Raw genomic sequence first — 26,796 nt, 5'->3', positions numbered from 1 at the left:
CAGCCTGTTCATGGCAGGAACATTGCCATGTACAGGCTGTCAGAAGCAGACTTTAGGATTCCCAAACAGGGCTCCTGTCCCTCGTGGGCCCCTGCAAAGAGGTCTTGGGGGCACATGTAGTGTCACCACTCACTTCCAGTAGTGGCTGCTACTGGGGAGTAGTGGTGAGGCGGGTGTTAAAAAAAGAAACAGAGGGAAAAAAGAATTAAGAAAAACCCACTTACCTTTCCGGTGGCCAGCTCCCCTCCATCCTCTTCATCCATGAAACACAAAGGAACAGGAAGCACCCAGGATCCCTCCCCTAAGCCAATCACAATGCTACAATACAGTGTTGTGATTGGACTGAGTGCTGTTTTTCGGTACTTAGATGAGGAATGGGAGCATGGGAATGTTTCCCACCAGACTGTGTAATGCAGCCTGGAAGAGCGCATGACTGTTTTTCGCGGCCCACGACAGCCAGCCAAACAGTCATGCACACTTTAGAGTGTGCTCTCCACTTCTGCCCCTGCTCTGTGGCCGGCACAGCCCTGGCCAGCCCGCTTCTTTACAGCACATGCCAATAGCGAACAATAAAATAATAACCTTGTAGTTATCATTTTACTTTTCTTGTAGGGCGGTGCTCCTCTGCCTCTGGTTGGGGCCTCTGGGGGTTACCATGGGACCCCTCTTTACAACCATGCACCATGGGTGCCCGCCACAGGGTTCAAGGTTTTCCGCAAGCACCCCTTTTTTCAATGGGAACCTTTGTTGTATGTTAGAACACAGGATCCCATTGAAGTAAATGGGAGACTTTCCAAACGGTGTTCAGAACCTTAGGGATCGGTCGGTGGGCCTCGCCGACCGCGAGATGATCGGTACCGTTTCTGACATGGATCTCCATCTGGTCAGAACCGATTCTGACATGGAGTCGGTCGGTTTGCTTTCGACTGACATCGGGTGGCGGAGTGAGCTAAAGAATGATGATGGATTAAACACAGATCAGTTGAATGGGGGTGAGTGCTTGCAATGGCAACACTCCATCCATCATCCCCTTTGGTTTTGCTTTGCTCGCCCTTAGTTGGTAGGGTATGCCCAGACATGGGTCCCTTGCTCACTTTGCCACTGGATTCAAGCTAGCCTGGCTGATGAAGGCTGATTAGCCAGAAACCGGTCCCAGGATGCTTGTTTACAGTCCAGGGAAGACATGGCTTGGCAGTTCAGGCTGGACTGTTCCCATGATGCACAGAGTCAGACGGATTTGCAAAAGGCCAATGTCTGAATTGGGGTGATGGAGTGAGCTGAAGAATGATGATGGATTAAATCCAGATCAGTTGACCGGGGGTGAGTGCTTGCAATGTTCAACACTCTGTCCATCATCCCCTTTAGTTTTGCTTTGTTCGCACTAACTTGGCAGGGTATGCCCAGACGTGGGTCCCTTGCTCACTTTGCCACTGGAGTCAAGCTAGCCTGGCTGATGAAAGGTGTTACCCAGAATGCTTGTTTCCGGTTCAGGGAAGACATGGCATAGCATTTCGGCTGGACTGTTCCCATGTGGCACAGGGTGAACACTGATTTGCATATGGGTGGGTCTAAACTGGGGTGGCATGGTGAGCAAAAGAACAATGGACTTAACCCAGATCTCTTGACCGGGGGTGAATGTATGATTCATTCAGTATTCCGTCCATCATTTGTTTGCGTAACACTTTTCGGCTACCGAATTTCCCTTGTCAGGGAGAGGGGGGGGGGGAGCGAGAGAGAGAGCGAGAGAGAGAGAGAGAGAGAGAGAGAGAGAGAGAGAGAGAGAGAGAGAGAGAGAGAGAGAGAGAGAGAGAGAGAGAGAGAGGAGAGAGAGAGAGGGGAGAGAGAGAGGGGAGAGAGAGAGCGAGAGAGAGCGAGAGAGAGGGGAGAGAGAGAGAGAGAGAGCGCAAGAGAGGGGGGAGAGAGAGAAAGAGAGAGAGAGCGAGAGAGAGCGAGAGAGCGAGAGAGAGGGGGGAGAGAGAGAGCGAGAGAGAGCGAGAGAGAGGGGGGGGGGGAGAGAGAGAGAGAGAGAGAGAGGGGGGAGAGAGAGCAAGCGAGAGAGAGGGGTTGAGAGAGAGCAAGCGGGAGAGAGGGGGGGAAGAGAGCAAGCGAGAGAGAGGGGGGGAGAGAGAGCAAGCGAGAGAGAGGGGGGGAGAGAGAGCAAGCGAGAGAGAGGGGGAGAGAGAGCAAGCGAGAGAGAGGGGGGGAGAGAGAGCAAGCGAGAGAGAGGGGGAGAGAGAGCAAGCGAGAGAGAGGGGGAGAGAGAGCAAGCGAGAGAGAGGGGGGGGAGAGAGCAAGCGAGAGAGAGGGGGGGAGAGCAAGCGAGAGAGAGGGGGGGAGAGAGAGCGCGCGAGAGAGCGAGAGAGGGGGGGAGAGGGAGCAAGCGAGAGAGAGGGGGGAAGAGAGAGCGCGAGAGAGAGCGAGCGAGCGAGAGAGAGAGAGAGAGAGAGCGCGAGAGAGAGAGAGAGAGAGAGAGCGAGAGAGAGAGAGAGCGCGAGAGAGAGAGAGAGAGAGAGAGAGAGAGAGAGAGTCGCGCTCTCTCTCTCGCTCTCGCGGAGAGAGAGAGCGCGAGAGACAGAGCGCGAGAGAGAGAGACAGAGCGCGAGAGAGAGAGACAGAGCGCGAGAGAGAGAGACAGAGCGCGAGAGAGAGAGACAGAGCGCGAGAGAGAGAGACAGAGCGCGAGAGAGACAGAGCGCGAGAGAGACAGAGCGCGAGAGAGACAGAGCGCGAGAGAGACAGAGCGCGAGAGAGACAGAGCGCGAGAGAGACAGAGCGCGAGAGAGACAGAGCGCGAGAGAGACAGAGCGCGAGAGAGACAGAGCGCGAGAGAGACAGAGCGCGAGAGAGACAGAGCGCGAGAGAGACAGAGCGCGAGAGAGACAGAGCGCGAGAGAGACAGAGCGCGAGAGAGACAGAGCGCGAGAGAGACAGAGCGCGAGAGAGACAGAGCGCGAGAGAGACAGCGCGCGAGAGAGACAGCGCGCGAGAGAGACAGCGCGCGAGAGAGACAGAGCGCGAGAGAGACAGAGCGCGAGAGAGACAGAGCGCGAGAGAGACAGAGCGCGAGAGAGACAGAGCGCGAGAGAGACAGAGCGCGAGAGAGACAGCGCGCGAGAGAGACAGCGCGCGAGAGAGACAGCGCGCACAAGAGAGACAGAGCGCACAAGAGAGACAGAGCGCACAAGAGAGACATGAAGGACTGGGTTCTTTGGACCCAGCGGTGCCAGGGCACAACACCTGAAACCTTCGTGGGTAACCTGCTCCGGCGTACAAATCACAGAGACACGGGACACTTCCTTCGGCGTCAAAGAGTCAAGATTTATTTACTGCAGGGAACACAGAAGTCACAAGAAGTACATCGAGTGTAGTTCGGGGAGACTGCTTCAAATTGTATTTGTGGATCGCTCCTTTTATACAGTTTCTACCCATAGGATAACATGATACACAATAGTTTACAACCTGGTTCCCACAAGTCGCTCTCAAAGGGGTCGCTTAGATCACTTTGAAACACACAAGATCCGGAACATAAGTGCGGAAACATTTGGCGGTTCCCAACTGTAAAAACCCATCTTCCCACCATTAGCAAATTCCAATCAGCAGTAAAGTAGATCGAAACAGGAACGAAGACAGGTGCAGAGGAAGACGGAGACAGTGGGGAGATCGGAAAGGGTGTAAAAGGGGAGTGTCGAGAAGCACGAGATACAGGCATCAAAGGGACGTGCCTAATGAGATGCACAACTGAGACAATAAGCCCGTGCGGCAAGATGAGCCTCGAGCGGCGCCATCTGCCTTACAGTAGCATCCCCCTCGTCATAAAGACACTTTCAAAGAACATGTGTCTTCCGCAAATATCTTGGGAGTCCCAGGGTCGCGAAGCGGACAGCGTCCGTTCGCTGGCTACTTGAGGGCAAGAGACAAAATGGATGCCGTATCTAAGATGGAACCCGTGGGTACAGATGACAAACCCACATAACAAACGAACGGTTTAAGTTAGCACAGCGAAACTGCGCACACTTGCTAAACTCGTCATTTGCGGTTCATAGATACTAGACTCGACCATATTCGTGTGAGTCGAAAACACCACTTACAATTGTCACGGAACCTCAGACGCTCCTTTTGCCCTCATGTAGGCAAGCACTAGTCGGAATCATACTCGATATTCATCAGACCATCAAGATGTCGTTGTAGCATAGCTCTGTCCAACCGAGTCCCCTTGGTAACAGATGGTTGTCTCATACACGTTGTAGCACAGAGGCCACATAAGGCAGGACCACACTGCACACAAAGGCAACACGTGAACAGGAACACTACCACAACCCCGATGATCGTCAGAATCTTCCAACCCCAAGTCGACACCAGGCCCCAAAACCAACCAAGTAGCGTCCAATCCCCTACATCCACGTGTATGGATTCGGAGATCTTGTGCAACTTCGAGATGGCTTGATAGACAGTAGGAGCATTATCTGGAATGAAAATGCAACAGCTCGAATGGATCACTTTACATACCCCACCGCGATCTGCTAAGACAACATCTAAAACCATACGGTTTTGTAATGTCATAAGTCTCTCCGCCTGAAGTTCTGTGGTGATATTACCAAGGGCACTGGCAGTAATGTTAGCTGTCGATTCTACCACTCGAGTCAAATGTCTCAGGTTCCTACTATTAACCATAGGTCCCCAAAACGGGAGGAAACCCTTGAAAAAGTCTCCTGCCTCTTGACCGGCAGTATCCTCTTCACTAATTACGCCTCGTACAACTCTAGTCTTATGATAATCGGCATCTACAGTAAACGTCGGAGGCAACAGATTTGCAACAAAACATGAGCCCATGAAGTCTGCGGGCAACCATGTGTATGCACGATCATGACAGATGAAGTACGTACCCTTGGCAGCCAGAAGCACAGGGATCGGGGACATTGACAGAACGTAACTTTCAGTGCAAGCACTTACTCCAAGTGAGGCTTGCGAGCCACGACCCACAAGACAAAGATTACCAGTGTGGGGTACGACCCATATTGGAGACGAGCTTTTAAGCTGCTTTTCATTAGTGAACGTACTATATTCCCCTTTATTCGGTGCCCTATAGGCTTGTACCTCTGCCTTAGGGATGAGATAAGCATCATAGATCTCATCTTCCAAATCCTGTATTATCATCGATACCACCCACTGCCATGAGGTAGGACCCGGTTTGGGGGAACGTTCTGGAGAGGGGTGGAAACCTAGTGCGCTTCGAAGCATTGTTTGGTATGCTCGAGCTGACCCTTGGGAACTATACGGTAACACCAGATATGGAATTCCCTTACCCGTAGTATGTGGCATCAACCCACACACCCAACAATTAGTAGTGTTAACCACTAACTGATGCTGATGGAGGAGCTGGATAAAGGAATTGTTGCGGAATTCTACACGTCTAGCCTGTTCGTGTTCTGGTAACATATAAAAGGAATGAGGAGAAGCAGTAGAAGTAATGTTAGGGTAAGGAGTAGGAGTAGGGGTAGGAAGAAAGAAGTAAGACATAGTGTAATACACCCCACCCGCCAAAAATGCGGAAGCAGTTAAAAACAGTACAAACAATTGGAATACAAAACATTTAGTACGACTAAGTTTCTGCAGTTTGACTCTATACGCCTGCGTTCCTTCCAAATCGTTCAGCTTTGAAAATGCCATTTCCCTATGACCGTCCGCAACGTTTCTTGACGCACTTCGTTCTGTGCAGCAATAGTCAATTCCCAGGAGTTCCTAGGAACCGACGGCCTTTAACCTAGCGTCAAGACCTACTGTCCAGAAGGAAGTACGCGCGCGGCCCTACGGCCCTCAATACACAATATGTATTTATTTAGCACAATAATTCAGCTGTGGAAGGAAAAAGATACAAGGAAGAAGCTTGATATATATATATATATACAAAACAATTTTCAATGATACGAATGTTCAAAGTTGATCATGGGAAACGAAGATATTGCAGTTATCAATTTCAGCAAAGCAAGCAAAAATTTTTATTTGTCCTTAGTGTGAGAACGCAAAGAATATCGATGTTTCCCGGGACGTGTCTGCACGTCGAACAAAGGATCTGTCGAAGAGACAGCGTCCTGCTGATCAGTTCGTTGGTCTGGTCTTGAGTCTCTTGCTGACAATGTTCCAACAATGGCTTTCTGCTGCGCTGAGTGTTCACCAACAAGTTGTGCGTCACTGAAAGGTACAAACGCCGGCAATGTCGCTGCTTCTGTTGACGCAATGCCTTTCCTCACCCACGGGTCTGCCGGCAAAGGAATAGGGACTCGCTTGCAATGGGTAGCATGTACCCAGTTCTTCCGTCCCTCAAGACGAACGGCAGTCCTCGTGGCCAAAAGCACCTGGTGAGGTCCAACAAAGCGGGGGTCCAGATTCTTCTTGCGCGAAAAATTTCGGGTGACAACCCAATCACCAGGCTGGAGCTGGTGGCCTGGACCCTCCGTCTGCGTCGGCAAGGCGTCGTAAACCTGTTGATGAATTAACCTCAGTTTAGCAGTCAAGTCATGTAAGTAGTCAATCAACATCGGGTACTCATCTTCGCTAATTTCAGTTTAAGGGTGCCATTGTACCCTTCAACCAATCCAGCTGACTGGGGATGATTGGCGCTGTGGAATTTTTGACTAATTCCAAGGCCCTTACACACACTCTTCATCACACTTCCAACAAACTCACTTCCGTTATCTGACCACACGACTCTAGGCATTCCATACCGAGGAAAGTATTCCTTCAGTAGGATTTTCGCAGTAGACAAGGCAGTATTATCTTTGAGGGGATAGGCCTCGATCCATCGGGAGAATGCGCAAACCACAACCAAAACGTATTTCAGGTTATTGCATCGCTCCATATGGATGAAGTCCAATTGGATCACCTCAAAGGGATACGAAGGAGGAGCAAAACTGCCAGGGGGAGTTGGGGTTCCTTTGCCAGGATTGTACATTATACACACCATACAATTCTTCACCAAACGTTCAGCACACTTAGTAATTCCATCATTCTTCCACACATCAGCCAACAACTTGCAAATACCTTTCGCGCTAATATGTGCTAACCCATGTGCCATTTGCACAACGGCCAGTACATACGCATCAGGCAACATCCATCTTTTCTGATCTGACAAATCAATCCAGCAACCATTCACATCCAACCTTCCCGTACTTTCTTTCCACTTCATCTTTTCAGTGTCGGTGGCCTCATTCTGAATTGCTTTCACACTCTCTATAGTATTCTCACACATACTTGATTCTGTAGGCCACCTAACCGAATTCGTCACATACATTCGAGTGCTAAGGTTCCGGGCAGTCTCCTTAGCAATCTCATCTGCAAACGCATTACCACGACCAACATCATCCGTCACCTTACGATGCGCACTACATTTAACAATCGCAACTTGAGCAGGCAAAGTCAATGCATCCAAAAGATCGTTCACAAGCTGGCCATGCTGTATTTTCGTGCCATGTGACGTCAAGAAACCACGTTCTCGCCACAATCGTCCGAAACTATGCGCTACACCGAAAGCATACTGACTATCGGTGTACACATTCACACGTTTACCTTTTGCTAATACACATGCTCTAGTAAGAGCGATCAGCTCTGCAGCTTGGGCAGAATTCTGACTCAATCTCGCAGTCTCAACAACAGTATTCAATGTCACCACAGCATAAGCAGTAGTCACATCACCATTCGGCAATTTAAAACATGACCCATCCACATACAGGATGCCATCCGGGTCTTCCAATGGGGTGTTTTTAAGGTCCACACGACCTTTTGTTTCCTCCTCTGTACGCAAGTAGCAGTCATGTTCTGCTACTACATCTGACTCTGCACTAATTGGTAACAAAGTTGCCGGATTTAGGACATTACAACGTTTTATCTGAATGTGGCTTGCCAAGAGCGTCAATTCGTACCCAGATAACCTCGCACTCGTCAAGTGCTGAGTTTTCGTACGGTTCAAAAGAGTATCGACTGCATGCGGAACCATCACCGTAAGCATATTATCCATGACCAATCCTGCTGATTGTCGGATGGAGACCGCAGCTGCCGCAGTTGCTCTCAAACAACTCGGCAATGCTCTAGCTACTGGGTCTAAGGTCGAGGAAAAATATGCACATGGACGTTGCTTACCACCAAAAGGTTGCGTTAAGACGCTTAAAGCACAACCTTCCCTCTCGTGAACATATAACGTGAACGGCTTGCTGTAATCAGGGGTACCTAACACAGGGGCCGAACACAATGAATCACGTAATTCAGAAAAACGTTTCTGACATTCTTCCGTCCATGGTAAAGGAGTCGAAACATCCTTGCACGTAAGAGCCACCAATGGTTTCGCTAGCAATGAAAAATTAGGAATCCACTGCCTGCAGTACGATGTGATACCTAGAAAGGCACGCACATCTCTTTGGGTTTGTGGCACAGCCATGCGCGCAATCGCTGCAATTCTCTCTGGGGTCAATCTCCTTCCCTCCTTTGACAATAAGTGACCTAGATAGGTTACTTCTTGACAACAATATTGGAGTTTAGAAGGTGATACCTTGTGATTTAACTCACAGAGATGTTGCAGCAACGACACTGTAGCAATTTTGCAAATGTCCTGAGTATCAGCAGCCACCAATAAGTCGTCGACGTATTGGATTAAAGCCGCACCAACCGGCAACCTAAACGCATCTAGTTGACCCTTCAAAGCTTGACTGTAAATCGATGGACTTTCACAGTAGCCCTGAGGAGCGCGTTTGAACCGGAAGCTACGTCCACCAAGAGAGAAACCGAAAAGGTCCCTGCTCTCTTCGGCAATCGGGATGCTGAAAAACGCATTTCTCAAATCAATCACCGAAAACCATGAAGCTGTAGCTGGAATCAGAGTCAGTAGCGCCGTAATGTCAGGCACAACAGGGAATTGAGGAACCACAATTTTATTCACCTCCCGTAAATCAATAACAAAACGATAAACAGGCGGTTTGGTAGGATCAGTACGTTTAAGAATGGGCAGTACAGGACTATTGCACACGTTTCCCCGAGTTTCTTCAATGACATCTTTCTCGATCAAATCATAGATGATCGCTAACAAAGCTCGTTCACCATCCAGGGAGATACGATATTGGGGAATACGTGGCAATCGCACATTCGATTTCAACTGAACAACATAAGGGGAGATATCAAGTAGGCCCACGTCGTTTGGACCCGTCGCCCACAAAGATGCAGGAAGAGAACTCAATTCCGGTGGAAGCTTATCGAGGGACAAGTACATGGGAGAGACTACCCTCTCTCCTAACGTAAGCTTTATACCCGCAGGAGAACAATACAAAGTCGCATACAAGCGTTTAAGCAAATCCAGACCCAAAAGATTTTCGCCACAACCAGTAGACAAAATCAATGGAGCTTCGAGCTCACGTGGCCCAATTTTAAGGGGCAAAGGGCGCGAAACTGGATTGCTAACGGGGGCGCCAGAGAATCCAACAGATACATTTGTTAAGCCAGACAAAGGTGCGCCAGGGAGTTTCGAATGCATGATAGAACTTTTCGCTGCACCAGTGTCCAACAGAAAAGGCTCAACGACGCCCGATGTAGCAACTGCGACGTAAGGCCCTCTCTGATCAACCGGAACTGATACCACTCCCTCTCCTTGTCTTTGGCTGTCCTAGTAATTACTATCGTCAGTTCCCTGATCGACGTAATAATCGTCTACATTGTACTGCGCAGATCGTCCTTGCGATGATCCACGTTGGTCGAAACAATTATTAGAATTTGACGAGTTATCAGAACGGTCGTTCTGAGCACCACGACCTCTACCACGTGATGCGTGCTGTGCACCACCACGACCTCCTCTAGACGAATTACCACCACTACGGTCATTTAAAACAGGACAATTGAATTTAATGTGTCCCTCCTGTCTACAATAAGCACATTGGTTGTACCCCAACGAAGATCTCTGAAAAGATGAATCATTACGCGGCTGCGATCGATTTGATTGCGACTGCGATCTATTCTGCTGAGGCGCATTCTGATTAGAACGCGGCGGATATGCTTGTTGTAACAACACTTTAGTTTTCAGCTCTTTCGTCTTTTTATCGGCACGGTCATTTTCCTCTTTTTCTCTATTTTCGTAATATTGTGCCGTAGCCAATATCTGAGCTGAGGTAGAAACGGCCCACGCACTTTCTGAATTCTTCAATTTATTGCACAAGTCGGGCAATAAGTTCGATACAAATTTATCCACAAACAACCTCTGTCCACCCTCAGTACCCATATCCTGCCCACTATGATCGACGAATGTTTCCTCGAACCTCGTAAAGAAGTCTGAAACACTCTCATCTTTCTTCTGCTTACAGGCTGACAACTTGTCCCAATTTACCCTCATAGCTGGCATAAGCGTTTTCATTAATGTAATGATTCGCTGGGGAAGAAGTTCAATCAACTGATCGGGTTTAGTAGCAGCCACTTGTCCAGCGTCTGCCGCTGTAATGGCAGCCCAATCACCACCTAATTCATTCGCGTGATCTTGGTGACGAATCTTGGCCCATACCGGTTGCGGTACGACATTGCCAAACAACATGTCGATATCGGCCAGATTCATTATCGTAGCGTCTACGAGCTGCGATAATTCTTTGTAATACCCCGCAGGATTTTTGCGAGGATCAGGCAAAGTTTGTTTCACCTGAAGCACTTCCGATCGTTTCCAAGGGAGGTGTATCCACACTCTCTGGAAATGTGCTGGTATTGGAGCATTAGCATTAGTATTATCAGCGGGTACCCAAACTGGCGGAACTTCTCGCATAGGATATTGGCCAGACCCATCTCGTTGTTCAATGTCCTCAACGAACAATGCATGAGGAATAGGAGCAGGACGAAGAGATAGCAACCGTTCAATAGCACGTCGGACATTAGTATCGACTATCAGTCCAGTTGCGAACTGAAGCCGAAGATTAGACAGGGCGGTCAGCACCTCGTCAGGCGCAACAGCCGCTATCTGATCATGTAAGAACTTGCACATTTCATCAAACACATATCTCTGAGTAGGTATGTTGAATTGATCAAACGTTTCGAGGACAACACGAGGTGGATTTCTAACAGGGTTTATCATCCAACCCATCGCCATATTGTATAGCGCAACACGTTCTCTATTACCAGGAAGCTGGCTACGTCTCTGTGGACCATCAGAACCTGCAGACCCAAAAACAGGTCCGAGCGACTGAAAGAAGTTTGTCGCAAGGGGAGAATCACGATTACGAGTAGAGGGAGAAGAGTAAGACACAGGACTAACAAGAGAAGGAGTAGAGACGTTAGCAGCAACAGGGGTTAACAACACAGGAGCAGTAGCGTGAGCAGTAGCGGGAACAGGAGTATGTGGAAGCGGAGGAGCAGTAGGAATAGAAAGAGGCAAAGGAGCAGGAACAGTCGGAAGAGCAAATGCAGGTTGAGGAACTGGTGGAACAGGTACGGCAGGGACCACAGGAGCTGCGGTACTCTGTACGTACGGAGGTGGCGACTTCATAAGATAGGACATTAAAGAATCCTCAACTGCCTCTTCCTTCTTATCCGACTCCGTAGACAAAACAGGATAGCATTTGTCTATGGACATACGCTGTAATCTCTCAAACACTTCCTTATCCTTATCCTCCTTATCACGCTGAAACTGCTCAGCTTTCTTTACTATAGTAGCAACAGTATCTCGCTGACTACGTTTATTTTGTCTGATCTCTTTCTGTCGGGCTTCTTTGCGCCAGAACCGAAAGGCATCAAACATGGCCGGCCTTGATTTACGTTCGAACAACTTTATTTCCAAATTATCTAAGATCGACGCTTCGAAGCTACCGTGAGGTGGCCAACGAAGATCGCCGTCTTTCTTTGTATATTTGATCCAATAATCGTTAAAAGCAATCGGGCCTAGCCCATGTTTGCTATATAGGTCATAAGTAGGAGTTCCAACCGGAGGTATCGGACACGAGTCCTCCAGCAGGGAATCCGCACCACAAGGTCTAAAGCAACTGAACAAAGTACTGCGACCAGGCATCTTGCACACTAGCCGAGTTTCACAAACTTCAAGGGTTACGGGATTTACCAAGTCCCAGCAAGAACAAAACCCTCGGTCTTTGGCGGCTGCAGTCGTCAAACAAATACAACAACAACAAAGTACGCTAGCAAAGTGTCACCGACAAAAACACTCACACAGCGTGTACAACAAAGACACTCGCTAAAGTGTCTACAACAAAAACACTCGCTAAAGTGTTTACAACAAAGAACTCTGGGAGCGACCCACAAATACTTAACTCAAAGATCAATGGCGTCCTCAGGAAGGCCCGTCTAATCGTCTCGCTATACCAAGGTCTACGCCAGGCGCCAAAACAGGTCTACAGTCAGGGTAGCAGTCCGTCGCAGCCGTTAGGAGGCGGGAATCTTCGCGGGAAAAGTCTTCGGGCCACTTATTTCGACAACAGGATCGATGAAGCGGGGTGCACCTTCCCTCGGAGATTTCACACGAAGTTCCTCACGATCGTCAGGCTTGGACCGGTACCACTGATGCAGCCCCACGTTGGGCGCCAACTGAAGGACTGGGTTCTTTGGACCCAGCGGTGCCAGGGCACAACACCTGAAACCTTCGTGGGTAACCTGCTCCGGCGTACAAATCACAGAGACACGGGACACTTCCTTCGGCGTCAAAGAGTCAAGATTTATTTACTGCAGGGAACACAGAAGTCACAAGAAGTACATCGAGTGTAGTTCGGGGAGACTGCTTCAAATTGTATTTGTGGATCGCTCCTTTTATACAGTTTCTACCCATAGGATAACATGATACACAATAGTTTACAACCTGGTTCCCACAAGTCGCTCTCAAAGGGGTCGCTTAGATCACTTTGAAACACACAAGATCCGGAACATAAGTGCGGAAACATTTGGCGGTTCCCAACTGTAAAAACCCATCTTCCCACCATTAGCAAATTCCAATCAGCAGTAAAGTAGATCGAAACAGGAACGAAGACAGGTGCAGAGGAAGACGGAGACAGTGGGGAGATCGGAAAGGGTGTAAAAGGGGAGTGTCGAGAAGCACGAGATACAGGCATCAAAGGGACGTGCCTAATGAGATGCACAACTGAGACAATAAGCCCGTGCGGCAAGATGAGCCTCGAGCGGCGCCATCTGCCTTACAGTAGCATCCCCCTCGTCATAAAGACACTTTCAAAGAACATGTGTCTTCCGCAAATATCTTGGGAGTCCCAGGGTCGCGAAGCGGACAGCGTCCGTTCGCTGGCTACTTGAGGGCAAGAGACAAAATGGATGCCGTATCTAAGATGGAACCCGTGGGTACAGATGACAAACCCACATAACAAACGAACGGTTTAAGTTAGCACAGCGAAACTGCGCACACTTGCTAAACTCGTCATTTGCGGTTCATAGATACTAGACTCGACCATATTCGTGTGAGTCGAAAACACCACTTACAATTGTCACGGAACCTCAGACAGAGCGCACAAGAGAGACAGAGCGCACAAGAGAGACAGAGCGCACAAGAGAGACAGAGCGCACAAGAGAGACAGAGCGCACAAGAGAGACAGAGCGCACAAGAGAGACAGAGCGCACAAGAGAGACAGAGCGCACAAGAGAGACAGAGCCCGAGAGAGACAGAGCCCGAGAGAGACAGAGCGCGATAGAGACAGAGCGCGAGAGAGAGAGCGCGAGAGAGACAGAGAGAGAGAGAGAGCGAGATGTCCACTATGACCCTTAGTTTTTTTCCTTGGGATACAGGGCAAGGACAGGAACCAAGCGTATCTGGCCACCAGTCATTGGACCAGACATTCTGTTGGTCTCTAAAGATCAGAACCTCTGTTTTGTCCCCGTTGAGTTTAAGATAGTTCTCAACCATCCAAGAGGAAACTGCCTGCATACAGCTTTTGAAATTAGTGGCAGGTGCCTTAATGCTGTTGGTAATAGACACTATGATTTGCGTATTGTCAGCATAGGATATCACCTCCAGTCCAAAGGATCTGACAACCCTAGCCAGGGGGGCAACATAAATATTGAAAATTGTTGGGCTCAAGGAGGAGCCCTGAGGGACTCCACACAACAGATGGTATGGGGCTGGGTTAAAAATGGACCCATTTTCACTATTTATGCCCAATCACTAAGGAAGGAGGTAAAAAGCTTGGGGGCCGTACCCCCAAACCCAATCTCCTTGAGCCATTCCACCAGTCTCAATGGAGAAATAGTATTAAAGGCTGCAATAAGGTCAAGAAGAATCAACAGCATAGTGTGCCCGGCGTCAACCTAAACATGAATATTGTTGATGAGAAACTCCAATGAGATACATGATTTCCTCCAAGTACTATAACTACCAAAATTGATGGAAGCGCAGAAAAATCGCTAAAAAGCACAAATCTCAGTGGCAGAGATACGTGGGGCAATAAAAGACCTCCCACACAGCAAACACCGGATTTAGATGGTCTCCCTGTTGAATTTTATGCAAACTACACAATTAGTGCCTCAGCTTGAATGGCTATATCAAGCGTCATTAGAAGGAGGAGCCCTCCCCCATAGCACAATTCAGGTCCTCATAACATCCCTGCCCAAACTGGATAGAGAGCGTACTAATACAACAGCATATAGGCCTCCATCCCTTTTAAACACTGAATACAAGATACTGAGTAAAATTCTAGCTAGCAGCCTTCTCCCATTCCTCAATAAACGTATTCACCCAGACCAAAGTGAGTTTGTGCCAAGCCGGAGCACTTCATTCAATATGCGTAGACTATACCACGTAATGTGGGCAATCCAGAATTATTTTCGTAATGCTGGATGCCTTTCCCTAGATTTACGGCAGGCTTTCGATACCCTCATGTGGGAATATATGCTAGTAAGCCTTACTAAATTTGGGATCCCTGCAGGGTTTATTGAGTGGGTGAAACTCTTATACATCACTGACAGCGCAAGCTCGCACACAGGCTCACATTTAAGCCTGTACTTGATACAGAGAGGAACACAACAGGGATACCCATTGTCCCCAGTATTATTTGTACTTTCACTAGATCCACCAGCACAAAGGTTACGTGGTGATGGGACTTCCTGGGGTATCCCACTGAGGCAGACAATCCATGCCTTGTCTCTGTACGCGGACGACATAACACTATATGCCAGGGATCTCCGGTGTGAGTTCCAAACAGTCACTCAAGTATTTGTTAAATTCCACATTATTTCGGGATTAGCCATTAATTTTGACAAGTCACTTGTATTTCCCTTCAAAGAAATCTATGCCCAGAGCAATTTATTTTGAAAAAGAGGAACTGAGAGTGGCCCCAGTTACCTACAAATACTTGGGAGGGCGATTATACAGAGAGCAGCAAGACACCCTTGATGGAAATGTCCAAAGAGTGATTACCTCTCTACGGTCGCAGACAGCCTTCTGGATATCACTTCCGTTGTCAGTGGCAAGGAGCCTGGCCATAGCAAAAAATAGTTATGCTACCGCAAATCCTATACTATTTCACTACACTTCCAATAGTGATACCTAATGCAGTGTTCAAACTATTGAATTCCATATTGACAGAATTGGTGTGGGGCACAGGGAGACGCTGAGTTAGTCTGGCAAAGTTTTAGCTACCAGCAGATGTGGGAGGAATGGGTGCCCCTTATTTCAAGGCAAATTGCATGGCGGGCCAACTGCAGTGGCTCACATATTGGCTAGCAGGATGTAATCTACACAAGATAGCATACACCCTTGCTATGACTGCACGAGGCACGCTGCACACCCTTGTTGTGTCCTGGAAGGACCGCCTTACGTTCAACCCCACCACTCTTAAGAGTAGTGCTAACCTACTGAAAGAGAGTGTTACACTAGGCCATATGCACCCAATATTCTATTGTTGGGACTTCCTACCCCTGCTGGAGTGTTTAAACGCTAGGTGGGAACAAGATAGAGTGACTCAGGTTGGAGCATTATTTGGAGATGCTACTGCAATACAATACATGAAAGATACATTAACAAAAAAACTAGGTTAAACCAATAAGAAAACGTTGAAACACGACCTTTACTGCACCCCATTTATATTAATGAGGAGAGAGTGGCACTATATGGTTTGGAAAAGTCGTTTTTTTTACCCCTACCACCAAGTGGCCATATAGAAAGTCACGACCTGCCATGGTTTTATTTTTCAACAACAACCCTCTGTGAAGCTCAAAACGTTAACGGCTGGGACCCAACACCCGCCCGGCTAGTTTCCTATCGGCCGAAGGCGTCTGAACTGTGGGTGATGCGAAAACAACATTTCGGACTTCAACCACAAAAGAGAGAATAGGAACATAATTGTGTGCCAACTCGCTGTGACCAGAACTGCCAGAGGAGTATGAATGGCGCCATCACACGCCCACTTTAACCGCCCTGTCGGTTCCGCTGCAGGTGAGTAACAGTAAGAATTGATACACTAGTGACCCCGGGAGGTGTGGTGTGAAGTTGCGGCTCATTTTAAGGTGAGAGGCAGGCACCCTGAAATGTTTCAGTTACGCATTGCAGTGACATGGGCTGAGCGCGAGATCCCCGGGAGCCGCTCAACCACAGCCCCATGTCCCGCTATTGCAACCGCAATGTTGACAGATACAGTATGGCATGGAAGATGTGTAGGGTCAGAAAGTAGATCGGCAGCGCTGCTTTCCTTAATGTGGACCGCCAAGCAGCGGCTGTCAACAGCACTCAGTTCACTTCCTGCCTTAGTGAGTAAGCTTCTGGCTTAGCTGCAATAAATACAAGCACATTCACAAAACAAACGGGTACAGCCTGCTAATAAAACCAGGAAACATGCTCGCGGAGGAAGCAGAAGCAAACCGGCTTTTTTTTTATAAAAAGAAAAGAAGAATGCAAAGAGACATCTAGCAGGGTGTGGACCACAGCCCCACGGAAAAGTGTGTGATGAACATAGAAAAGGGTACAATGCCCGCAGTGTACGTGTGAGCGGCCGTGCTCGTAAAAAAAATAAAAAATAAAAAAAATCAAAGAAGCTGCATGCCAGCTGGGGGTGGGGAAAGCATTCACGAGCCTTAAAGAAGCCGCGACAGCTGTGCACGACGTGCACGTTCTAGCAAGTTGATCGCCGGCAAAGTAGCATTTCTCAGAGCTACTAAATGTCTCGGCCGAGAACAGCGCATGGGCTGGGTCAGGCCGAGACCTAAAAATGGGGAGGGAGAACAGAGACATTCCTGACACACAGAATTGATGCCCACCATGGCTGCCGTGCTTATCCGTGAGAAATAACAATAGGCCTTCTTGTGATCCCATGTATGTCTGGATGTCATTAATACTGCACCAATTTTTATCTAAGGGGAAGGAAGGTAGTTGCGCTTTTAATATTCTAGATCACTGGAAATGCAAGATTTATGTCGCAAGTTATAAAGCTCATTATGAGGGACACAGCTGTATTAACTAGATCTTGCAGTTATAGTAACTATAAGATGCAATTAAATTCATAATGTACTGACCCGGATACACTACTACGTAATATGCACGATAATATAACTTGTGCAACACATGGAATTTAATTTTGGCTTAATCTCTTGGGAAGGATACTGCACTACTTGTAAAAAAAATTGTTTTAAAAAAATACCCACAAAATAGAAGTTCAGAATGAGGGCGCTAAATGTTACATGAACCTCTCAAACCCTGCGGAAGTGTAGGCTAAAACAGTAAATGAAAACTGACAATTCAGTGGCAAAGGCGGAGGCTTTTTAGGCTCTTGTGTGAAGAACTTTCAAAAAAAAAAAAAAAAATGGGCGGATCGAATGGGCCTCGTGGTCCCCGTCTGCACCAGCTCATGTTTACACACAACGTTTGGGCCCACAAGTTAGTGGATAATATCGTGATCAATCTTTGAATTCCATGCGTGTTGAGTAATTTAAGAGTGTTTGCCAAGGGGCACCATCCCCAGATACCCCAAGAGACAAACGCTTTCAACCATCTCACAAACAGGTCATTGTGTTATTGAAGAGTGGCGACAACCCGTTTCCTTGACTTTTCTGCTGGCGTCATTGTTGCCTCAGGCTCACACTGAAGCAAACAGGGCAACAAACCCCACAGGGCATCGACTTGTTAATTGGAAGACCAGGTCTGGAAACCAGATGTCGAGCTGCTAAGGGGGAAATCTGGTATTCCCAGGCCAATCACAGAATGTAAATACAGTGATCTTTCACGGGACACACAGAAGAATGACAACCACTAGCTTACATTATGAAAGAAGTAAAGAACATCAGAGCCACTAGAATTATGCGCTTCTGCAGCTGCGGCGTTTTCTGTATGAATATGGTGTTGCCACATAATTCATTACCTGCTGCAAAATCTGCAGATTTTAACACAAAGATATTTTTTGTTTTCATCTCAAACGGATCAAAAGTTACTAAAAACAAGCAACACGTGTTGCTGCACCGCGGGAAACCATTGGCAAAGTTCGAATAGTAACCTTTCTGATGCATATTAAATGTGTTTGGGTCTTATGTTAAATTGGTAATGAAGTGAAACCTTTGCTCATACAACGTTAATGTGAGGAAAATAATAAAGTAACGAAGTAATACTTTAACAAAACGGGCCGCATTGCACTACAAATCTTAATTTTGCTGCTGCATAATACTTTTCATTTTTTCGCATAATTTAGCAGCCCACCCTTGCCACATAACTTCAATGGCTCTGCACAACACACATTGGTATTCGTTTAAGTGCTTATATTTTCTTAGTCGAATACAAGGTATCTTTGCCAACTAAATGCAAACATAATATCGTTGTGAAGTGTGAAGGGAGGGGAAACACCTGTGGAGTTCTGAGGTTTCTGAGTGCCCCCGCCCCAAACCTAATCGCTCGAGGTGTTAGGCACTCACCCCTGGACGCTGGGCCCGCCCGGGGAAGCAGTGCTGCAGCCGCGCAGCAGCAGGAGGGCCGCCCGGGTGGAGAGCCGGGGGCCGCGCGAGGCGGCGGCACGGAGCAGCATGTTCTGCTCGGGAAACCTGTTGGAGCTGGAGAGACCGTGAAGATACGTCCAAGTGGGCCGCAGGACGCAATGTGAGCCCTGTCGGCCTGTAAGAGTGTGGAAGGCGGCGCCTCCTGCTCATCCAATCACATCTGAGCAGAGGGAGGGAGGGCGTCGGGACAGATGTTTTCTGAGTGATGCCCCTCTGGTGGGACGTGAAGAATTTGGTTAACATATGCTTGAGTCCCACCGTTACTGGAGAGCTGAAGACGCGTACGTTTTCACACACCGCCTGCTTCAACAGTTAAACCAGTCTATAAACCTGCAATCCCTGATTAAAATCTCGTGTACAGTACACTGGATCCTGCAATCCATGTATGGCCGTATAAAATCCCATTTTAATTCCCATACAGGCGATTTGTAACTTCCTGGTCTCCTGTGATAAAAAACGAGTAACTGCTCAACTGTAATTACTTATTACAGTTGAGTTCTGACAACGATCTATCAGGGGAAAGGCAGGAGACCAGTCATAATTAAAGCTGCAGTTAAAAAAAAAAAGAAACTAAAACATGGCCTTTACATTGTGTGTTCAGTTTTTTGTTTTTTTGAACGTGAACAGTGATAAACTGGCAAGAGTTATACATAGCAACATGTTTATTTGGTGCACACTTAGGAAATGATATGAAAGACAGAATCTTTCTGCGTTTTTTTACACATTCTGTGCTATTTTTTTTTATCTGGCATATTAAACTGATTCTAATATATTTTTGCCTATGTTTAATTTTGTTCTAGAGATGTAACCTGAATTCTTCATGTTTTCAAACATATCTTTTTCATATGAAAAAGCATAGGGGTAGGGTGATGGTGTAACAATGTATTATAAGGAATAAAGTACCCCCATACATTATAAGGATATTGCAAGTCACCTCGAAGTTCAATGACCTTATAAAGGAACTCAACCGTGAGATGTTTCAAGGCATTGGCAAGGCAATTGCCCTGCACCCTCACTTTCCAAGAGGCCACTGGGAAAATTGACTTTCTCTCCATTTGAGGTCTGTCTATTCTATTTTTGTATCTAAAACTCTATTCCTCTCTACCTTCATCTACCTCAGACTAATTTTAAGGACTTGTGGGGTCCCACACCAAAACATACTTCAACAGTTTTTTTGTGATTTAACATATAATTTACTATTGTTTTGCATAATGTAGGTGTAGGAGAGTAGGGTCTGCAATCCTATGATCACCCAGATTTTTTGCTTTTGTTTCACTGGTTTACGACTTTCTCTGGCTGTGGGCCTGCTAATCAGACCCACAGCCTGGCTGTTCTCTTTCTAAATTACAATATGTACCCTAGGTGCATTTACCAATTGGTACTGGGCCACCTTATCAGACCCTGTAACTCAGGGCATAGGTGTACCCAGGGCCGTCAGGGGCTGCAGCATGTATTATGCCACCCCTGGCTGGCCTCCTAAATTTGACACAACTGGCTGCATGACAGCTGGGGCGAAGTCGTGTAATCACACTTTGCTTTAGATATAGTAGCCCTATATCTAACCATACAATGGACACTCGAGTTCCTATCAGTCACTCCTATGGCAGGCCTTGACAATCCTGAAGGCAGAGTGCATGGGCTCGTGTGAACTAGGTTCTGGCCCGAGCCGAGCCCGGTTGCAGCTTGCGGAATCAAGACCCAATGGCTGTTCCATGATAACGCGTACCACATTGGTAACTTCGGTGTCGCGTTATCAAGACATGTCGAGTAAGGTGTCATACGAATCGGGATGCTGCCCTCTCACCAACTCTGGCGACGAGGTTAGCATTCCGCCCTTCTAGAGGGACACGACATGTACGTAACTGTGAACCCCGGTTAAAGTTAACTAAAGCCTCAGCTCCACAAAATGGATGCTGCCACCACAGACACGAGTCTGACCTCCTGCTGCTGGGAGTCCTTCCAGCGAGGAGAGCTTGGACAAAGGGTTTCCTGTCGAGGGCGGTGTTCGCACCGTCCCAGACAGGGTTTGTGTATTCTGGGTAGGTAGGGCTTTTGCGAGAAGGTGACTGCGGAGTGGCACCCCGGTGCTCACTACGCATCTGCCGGTCAGAACCAGTTCCAGGGGCACCAGCCCTGGCCTGGGGAAAGTCCGGCAGGGGAGAGGGGTGTAACTACCTCCCTTCCTGGTCCCACCCTTAGGGCAGGACCTAGTCATGTACCCACCCCTTTCTTTAGAATAAAGGCCGGAGCGGGGACCCTTCCAAATCAGATCATCTTTGAATCAAGAACTACTTTCTACGAAAGGACACTCAAGACTCTTCTCAAGATTTCTCCCTTGTGACTAAGGAGTAGTCACCCTGCATCAGCGGGCACCATCTAAGAACTCTGCGGTTTGCTGCAAGTCCTTCCTCAAGGATCCGACGGCCCAGCTCGACGAGAACCGGCTTCCCTGGCACCTCTGACCTCTACCCGCGTCATCAGCTCAGCTGTGATCTGTGGGTGCGACGAGACCTCGAGGGACCGGCCATCATCAGAACCTGCACGCTCTTAACCAGCACGACCATCGAAGCAATTCTCTGGTGAGTGCTCTGGGGTCCGAGAAGCCCCGACCCTGAGCCGCTCCAGCACCGAAGTGCAGTCTCCCAGCATCTCCACGATCTGCGTGGGGCCCTTCTGCTCGCTGCTCAGCACGTTGTCTGGTCACTAGCCGCTGGCTTGTGCCCTTCTGTGACGACATCCGACAATCAACACTGCTGGTCTGGTTGCTCCAGACTGGCCCTTGCTTCCATCTTTGCGAGAAGCACCCCGGACCCTCCTGGTCCACTCAAGACGCCATCTTAGGCCCACCACGTGGCCCTGAGATCTGCCAAGGCTTGTTGCCCCATCCTGGGCCCAGCGACGCCGACAGCATCATCCTTCGTGGGACAGCTCGCACCTCCGCCGTGGTCGCCGACAACGCCTCCTGGTCCGTGAGACTGCAGAGCCTAGCGTCGCCCACTCACCTGGTCGAGGTGACGGCCAACCGGTGCCATCCTGGTACCCTCTGACTACTGGCTAGTAGTACGAACTTGGTCCCCTCTGCTTTCAGGTATCGACAATCTCTGATCCAGGCTTGGATCTCTACGAACTATTCATCACTGGTCGCCGGCCAGCAACTCCTTTTCTTCCGGCTCCTGGCTCGTCAGCGAAGACCCCGACGCCTGTAAGACTTGTGCAGCCGCAGCCCTCGTGGCTAGGTAACTCGGCATTTCGGTGCCTGCATAGCCTCTTTACTCTAGGGTCCCGAGTCCCTCGCTTCCGACTTGCCTTATCGGGTCCGCCCGAGACCTTAAACTTTCCGTGTCCTCGGACACTTGTTTTAATTGTGCACTTGAAGTATTTTCCTAAGAGATTTGGTTTGTGCTTAGTACCCTGTCCTCATAAAGAGTCCAGGGCTGTTGTGAATCTTAATAAATATCCTGTTTATTTTCATAACACTTGTGTGGTGTCCTTTCACTGGGTGTTCAAGGGGTACATGTGTGGTAAACAGCTGGCTTAACACGCCCTCTCGAGTCTTTAGCCTTAGACTGCTCGTATCCACGCTACTAGGATAGCTGGTCTATAGGTTGACTTACAACCAAACACCATAAGGGTCGTTGGAACGATACATAGCGGTCGCTAGAATAGCGAACGTTGCATATCGGGCCAACTTCTCACAGTAGGCATGAATTAGCAGGGAATGAGTAATACAATTAAAATTTGTTCTGTACCGGTGCCCCTAAAATATGTCTTGCCCAGGGCCCCCAAAATCTTTAAGCTGATACTGACTTGGCTTTTGGCCTCAATCCTCTATAATGACTTGACTTGACTCTGTGACTTACAATATTATTATAATGTATAGCAGGGGGGGACATTATCCCATACCTAATTTCCTTCTGAGCAGTCTCTAGTCACCTGCAATAATGAAATGACGTAGCTGCTCAACTGTAATAGGTGATTGTAGTAGAGTTCTGATATCACAATGCTTGCAGTCACAGTTTGCAGCCAAGTTGCAAGTCAGGTTACATAGTACAATTGCAGCTGCAGGTTAAATAACACAACGAAAACTGACTTTTCGTTCTTCTGATCTGTTTTTCGAAAACAAATAGTAATAAAGAGAAAGGGAATATTTATGGTAACACTTATTTTTTTTGCAAACTAAAGGTCATTATAGGAAAAATAGAACGTGTCTGTCTTTTTCTACACATTCTGAGCCTCAGTACTATTTTATTCTGACATATATTACGCTGATTCGAATATCTTTTATAACAAATGACTGCTTTTTGATGTGTTTAATTTCACATTGAAGTCCACTTTTATTCTCCATGTCTGAAACCACAATACCTCTTTCATATGAAAATGCAATTCACCAGTGATGTAAGTTGTTTGCAGGAAGATTGACAGTGATACTCTCCTCTGTACATTCTAAGGATATTGCGAGTCACCTTGGAGTTGACATTGTCAAGGAACTTGGCTTTGGTTTAATTCCTCTATAAGGTTGCACATTTCTTGGTGACTTGCAATAGCCTTACAGTGTACAGAGGGGGTACTATATCCCATATATCACACATCATTCCTCCTCCAGAAGCAGTTTGTAATCTCCCCCACACATAGTATGCCTGTGCACCTGACGAGAAGAAACAAACAGAAATGTTTGAAAATACCTCCAAGTCCAATGTATTTAATTCGGTCATTACCTTTTGCCTAGGTTTGTGCTATAAAAGCAAAATATACATAAATTAATAATTTTTCATGCAGAATTAAACATTTACATTGAAACCATAGCTACATAGAAGTAGTATACTTTAGTATGCTTTACTTTTTTTGCCATTAAGTTTACCCAAGAGCATTATAACGTTTTAAAACAAAACTCAAATATGTTACATGTTTTTTTTAATTTTTTGACACAGGGTGATTAAATGTTCCCGAATCACAGGATGTTGAGCTGAAGCCGGGATTCAAAGCTGGTTTCCATTGTACTAAGGTGGGCATCTCTAGCCAGTAGGTTAAGTCTCCTCTATCATATTTTTGGTAAATGTATTTTAGATGTGATATAGAAGCTAATGTGGCTTCTACTCAGTGGTTATAGGAAGGAAAAGCACTGATAGGGTAATTTTTTCGAAAAACGATTTCAAATGTTACCCAACTCAATTGTATAAACACTTAATGATGAGGGAGAATGACAAAGTAATAGATCATATTTTTCTGACAAGTGTCCCAAGGAGAGACAATATGAAAAATATATAAATGGCAATGTGAAAAAGTAATAAATAAGAATAGTGTCACCAAGCCCTAGGTTTGGCAACATTTACACCTGCACAGCACCGGAATACGCTACTGATTGATAGTGCACTCTACAAATCTGAATAACATAATCTGTAGAGAATGACCTGAAGCCCCAATTGATTAGGTCACCAACAGATCGAGGCGAGACATGTAAAAAATTAGGAAGTCAAGCTTCCGCATGAATGGATTCAAAAGTCTTATTTACTGCACTTCCTCCAACAGCCTTTGTATTTCATTTATCCTAAATGCAATTCAATGGTGAACGTAGATTTTTAGTAGGTATGTCAGAAGGATTTTTTTTTTAAATAAAAGTTTGCTATGTCTGCCTGCTCGGCGTCAATGCTGGATCTACCAGGCTTCTACCCCTGACAGTGAATGTTATTAGATTTATCCACTGCATAGAGGAGTAGTGAAAGAAACCCATCAGGGACCTCAAGACTAAGGACCGCGAACTCTGCCCACCCATACCACCAACACTTACCCGCTCTCCCTCCCGATAGCAACAATACAGAAAAACTCTCCACAATTAGGCAGTGCGTAACACTAACGGCGCATCCGAACACCGAACATAACATAATAACACTATGAGTACTGTAGGAAAGCAGGATCTGCTTCTATGGTTACCCCCACTTTTTACCTGGTGCTAAGCTGTATTTGACTAGTCTGATTGGGATCCTGCTAATCAGGACCCCAATCTATCTGTTTCCTCCCTAAATTGCTGTGTTCACTACTTAGGTTCACTCTAGATTGGATACAAGGGTACCCTTTTAAGTCCCTAGTATATGGTTCCCCTGTACCCAGGGCATAGGTACTCCAGACTTCTCCCATGGACTGAAGCATGTATTATGCCACCCATGAAAGACCAATCAAAATGGAACTACAGGCCTGCCATCTCAGCCTGTGGAAGCTGGTGCTATCACCACTTATTAAAGATATAGCTTTCCTATATCTAGGGTCACTGCACTTAAAACTTATAAGGCACCCCTGTAGTAGGGCTTTGCAATCCTGAAGGCAGGATGCTTGGTTCTAAGTGAGAGGGTGCCCTGCACGAGCTGGACACCCCTGCAGCCTACGGAGTCCATTCTACCAGGTGTCAGTGAAGCAGCCATATACTAAATAGAGGGGCACCGTGTAATTACGCGATGACCATCTTTAACAACCACTGCAACGAATCCTATCATATTTGGTATCAAACATGTTGGCATCATACCCCCACACCATAAACGGTGTGGAAGGTATGATTCCAAGGCCTGGAAGAGCCCTCGATTAGGCTCTCAGTGTTCTCTGTACCAGCCTTCTTGACCTGGACAGCACAAATTGGTTGCTGCTGACCAGAGACACAATTCTGCCCTACTGCTGCTGAGCCAAGCTCGAGCAGAGGAAGGCAGAAAAATAGGCATCCTGTCACAGGGAGGTGTCACCCCCTCCCAGACAAAATTTAGTGTATTTGGGTGGGGTGGGTTTGCTTGTAGGCGCCACTCAGTCTGCATTAGAGTCACATTTGGTGTCCCTGTGCATAGACCAGTTCAAACCAGTCCTGGGAGCTGCTGGCACCTGCTCTGGCGCAAAACTGGACAAAAGGACATGGGAGTAACCTCCCCCCTGTCCAGACCCTCCCCAGGGAAGGTCCCCTGAATCTTCCCAACCCTTTCCCTAGGGTACTTAAAGGCTTACCTAGGTGTAGGTCCCTAGATTCATTGTGGGATAAGATTCAGATCAGACACCACTTCTTATTCTACCGTCTGGACACTCAGGACTTCGCTGAACTTCGTTTGGGCCTGACTTCATCTCCCTTCCAGTCTGCTGCATTGTCTGTTCCTGTGCATCATACAGGAACCTTCCAAGGCCTGTGAAGCATCAAAGACACTTGAGGAAGCTCCCTTGGAGTGAAGGAGTCACTACCCTGCATTTGCAGGCACCGCAACTAAGTTGACTGGTATGCTGATCCTGAGCTCCTCCGGACTCCGTAAGGCTCTGAAACACAGGTGGTGGTGTTCTACAGCTCCAGAGGTCTGCCCTGCCCCCTCAACAAGTTTGAGGCCGGTATCCCTCATAGGGGTTGCACTAACCAAACCCCTGTGCACTGTGTCAACTTGCAGTTGCAAAGGCTTGTTGACTTTTTTCCAAGAATATCTTCAGGCTCCAAGTAGCCCCAACCTCAAGCACCTACAGTGACCAGAATCTTCAGCCACACCACATGGTATGCATCATTGCCTGCATCTTTTGGTGAGCTGCTTGAGGCCCTCTTGCGACTCCAGTGCCTTAGGCCTGTGGGTCCACTTAAGGGTCACTGTTGTTTCTTTTTGGCTCCCCTGATTGCTCAGGGCCTGCCCTGACTCCCCTGCTTCTGGTGAGTCCTCTGGACCTTGCTGGGCCCGATGTTGCTCCTTTTTCAATTCCTGCATTGGTTGTATTCGCCAAGGCTTCTTGGTGCCTCCGCCGGACACCGACCCTTCAACACTCGACATCCTTCGTGGGACAGCACGTGCACAGCTCCTGATCCTCATCAGCATCGTCTGGTCCTCACAGCTGCAGAGTCATGGTCCTCGTCATCCATCTGCA

General features: G+C 47.6%; 1 protein-coding gene across 1 annotated transcript in view; it reads right to left on the bottom strand.

Moving 5' to 3' along the window:
* DMGDH (dimethylglycine dehydrogenase) overlaps nucleotides 1-19,041 on the bottom strand; it is a 527,940-nt gene extending 508,899 nt beyond the window's left edge. Inside the window, exon 1 of the mRNA XM_086960740.1 lies at nucleotides 18,850-19,041. Within this exon, the coding sequence (XP_086816866.1) occupies nucleotides 18,850-18,959 (110 nt within the window). The 5' untranslated portion in view covers nucleotides 18,960-19,041. The remainder of the gene's footprint in view (nucleotides 1-18,849) is intronic.
* Between the last annotated feature and the right edge of the window lie 7,755 nt (nucleotides 19,042-26,796).

This window comes from Lissotriton vulgaris, chromosome 3_1, assembly GCF_964263255.1.
Source record: "Lissotriton vulgaris chromosome 3_1, aLisVul1.2, whole genome shotgun sequence".
Classification (NCBI taxonomy): Eukaryota; Metazoa; Chordata; class Amphibia; order Caudata; family Salamandridae; genus Lissotriton; species Lissotriton vulgaris.
Note: the sequence above shows the minus strand (reverse complement) of the source record. Positions and strands in the feature narration are given on the sequence as shown.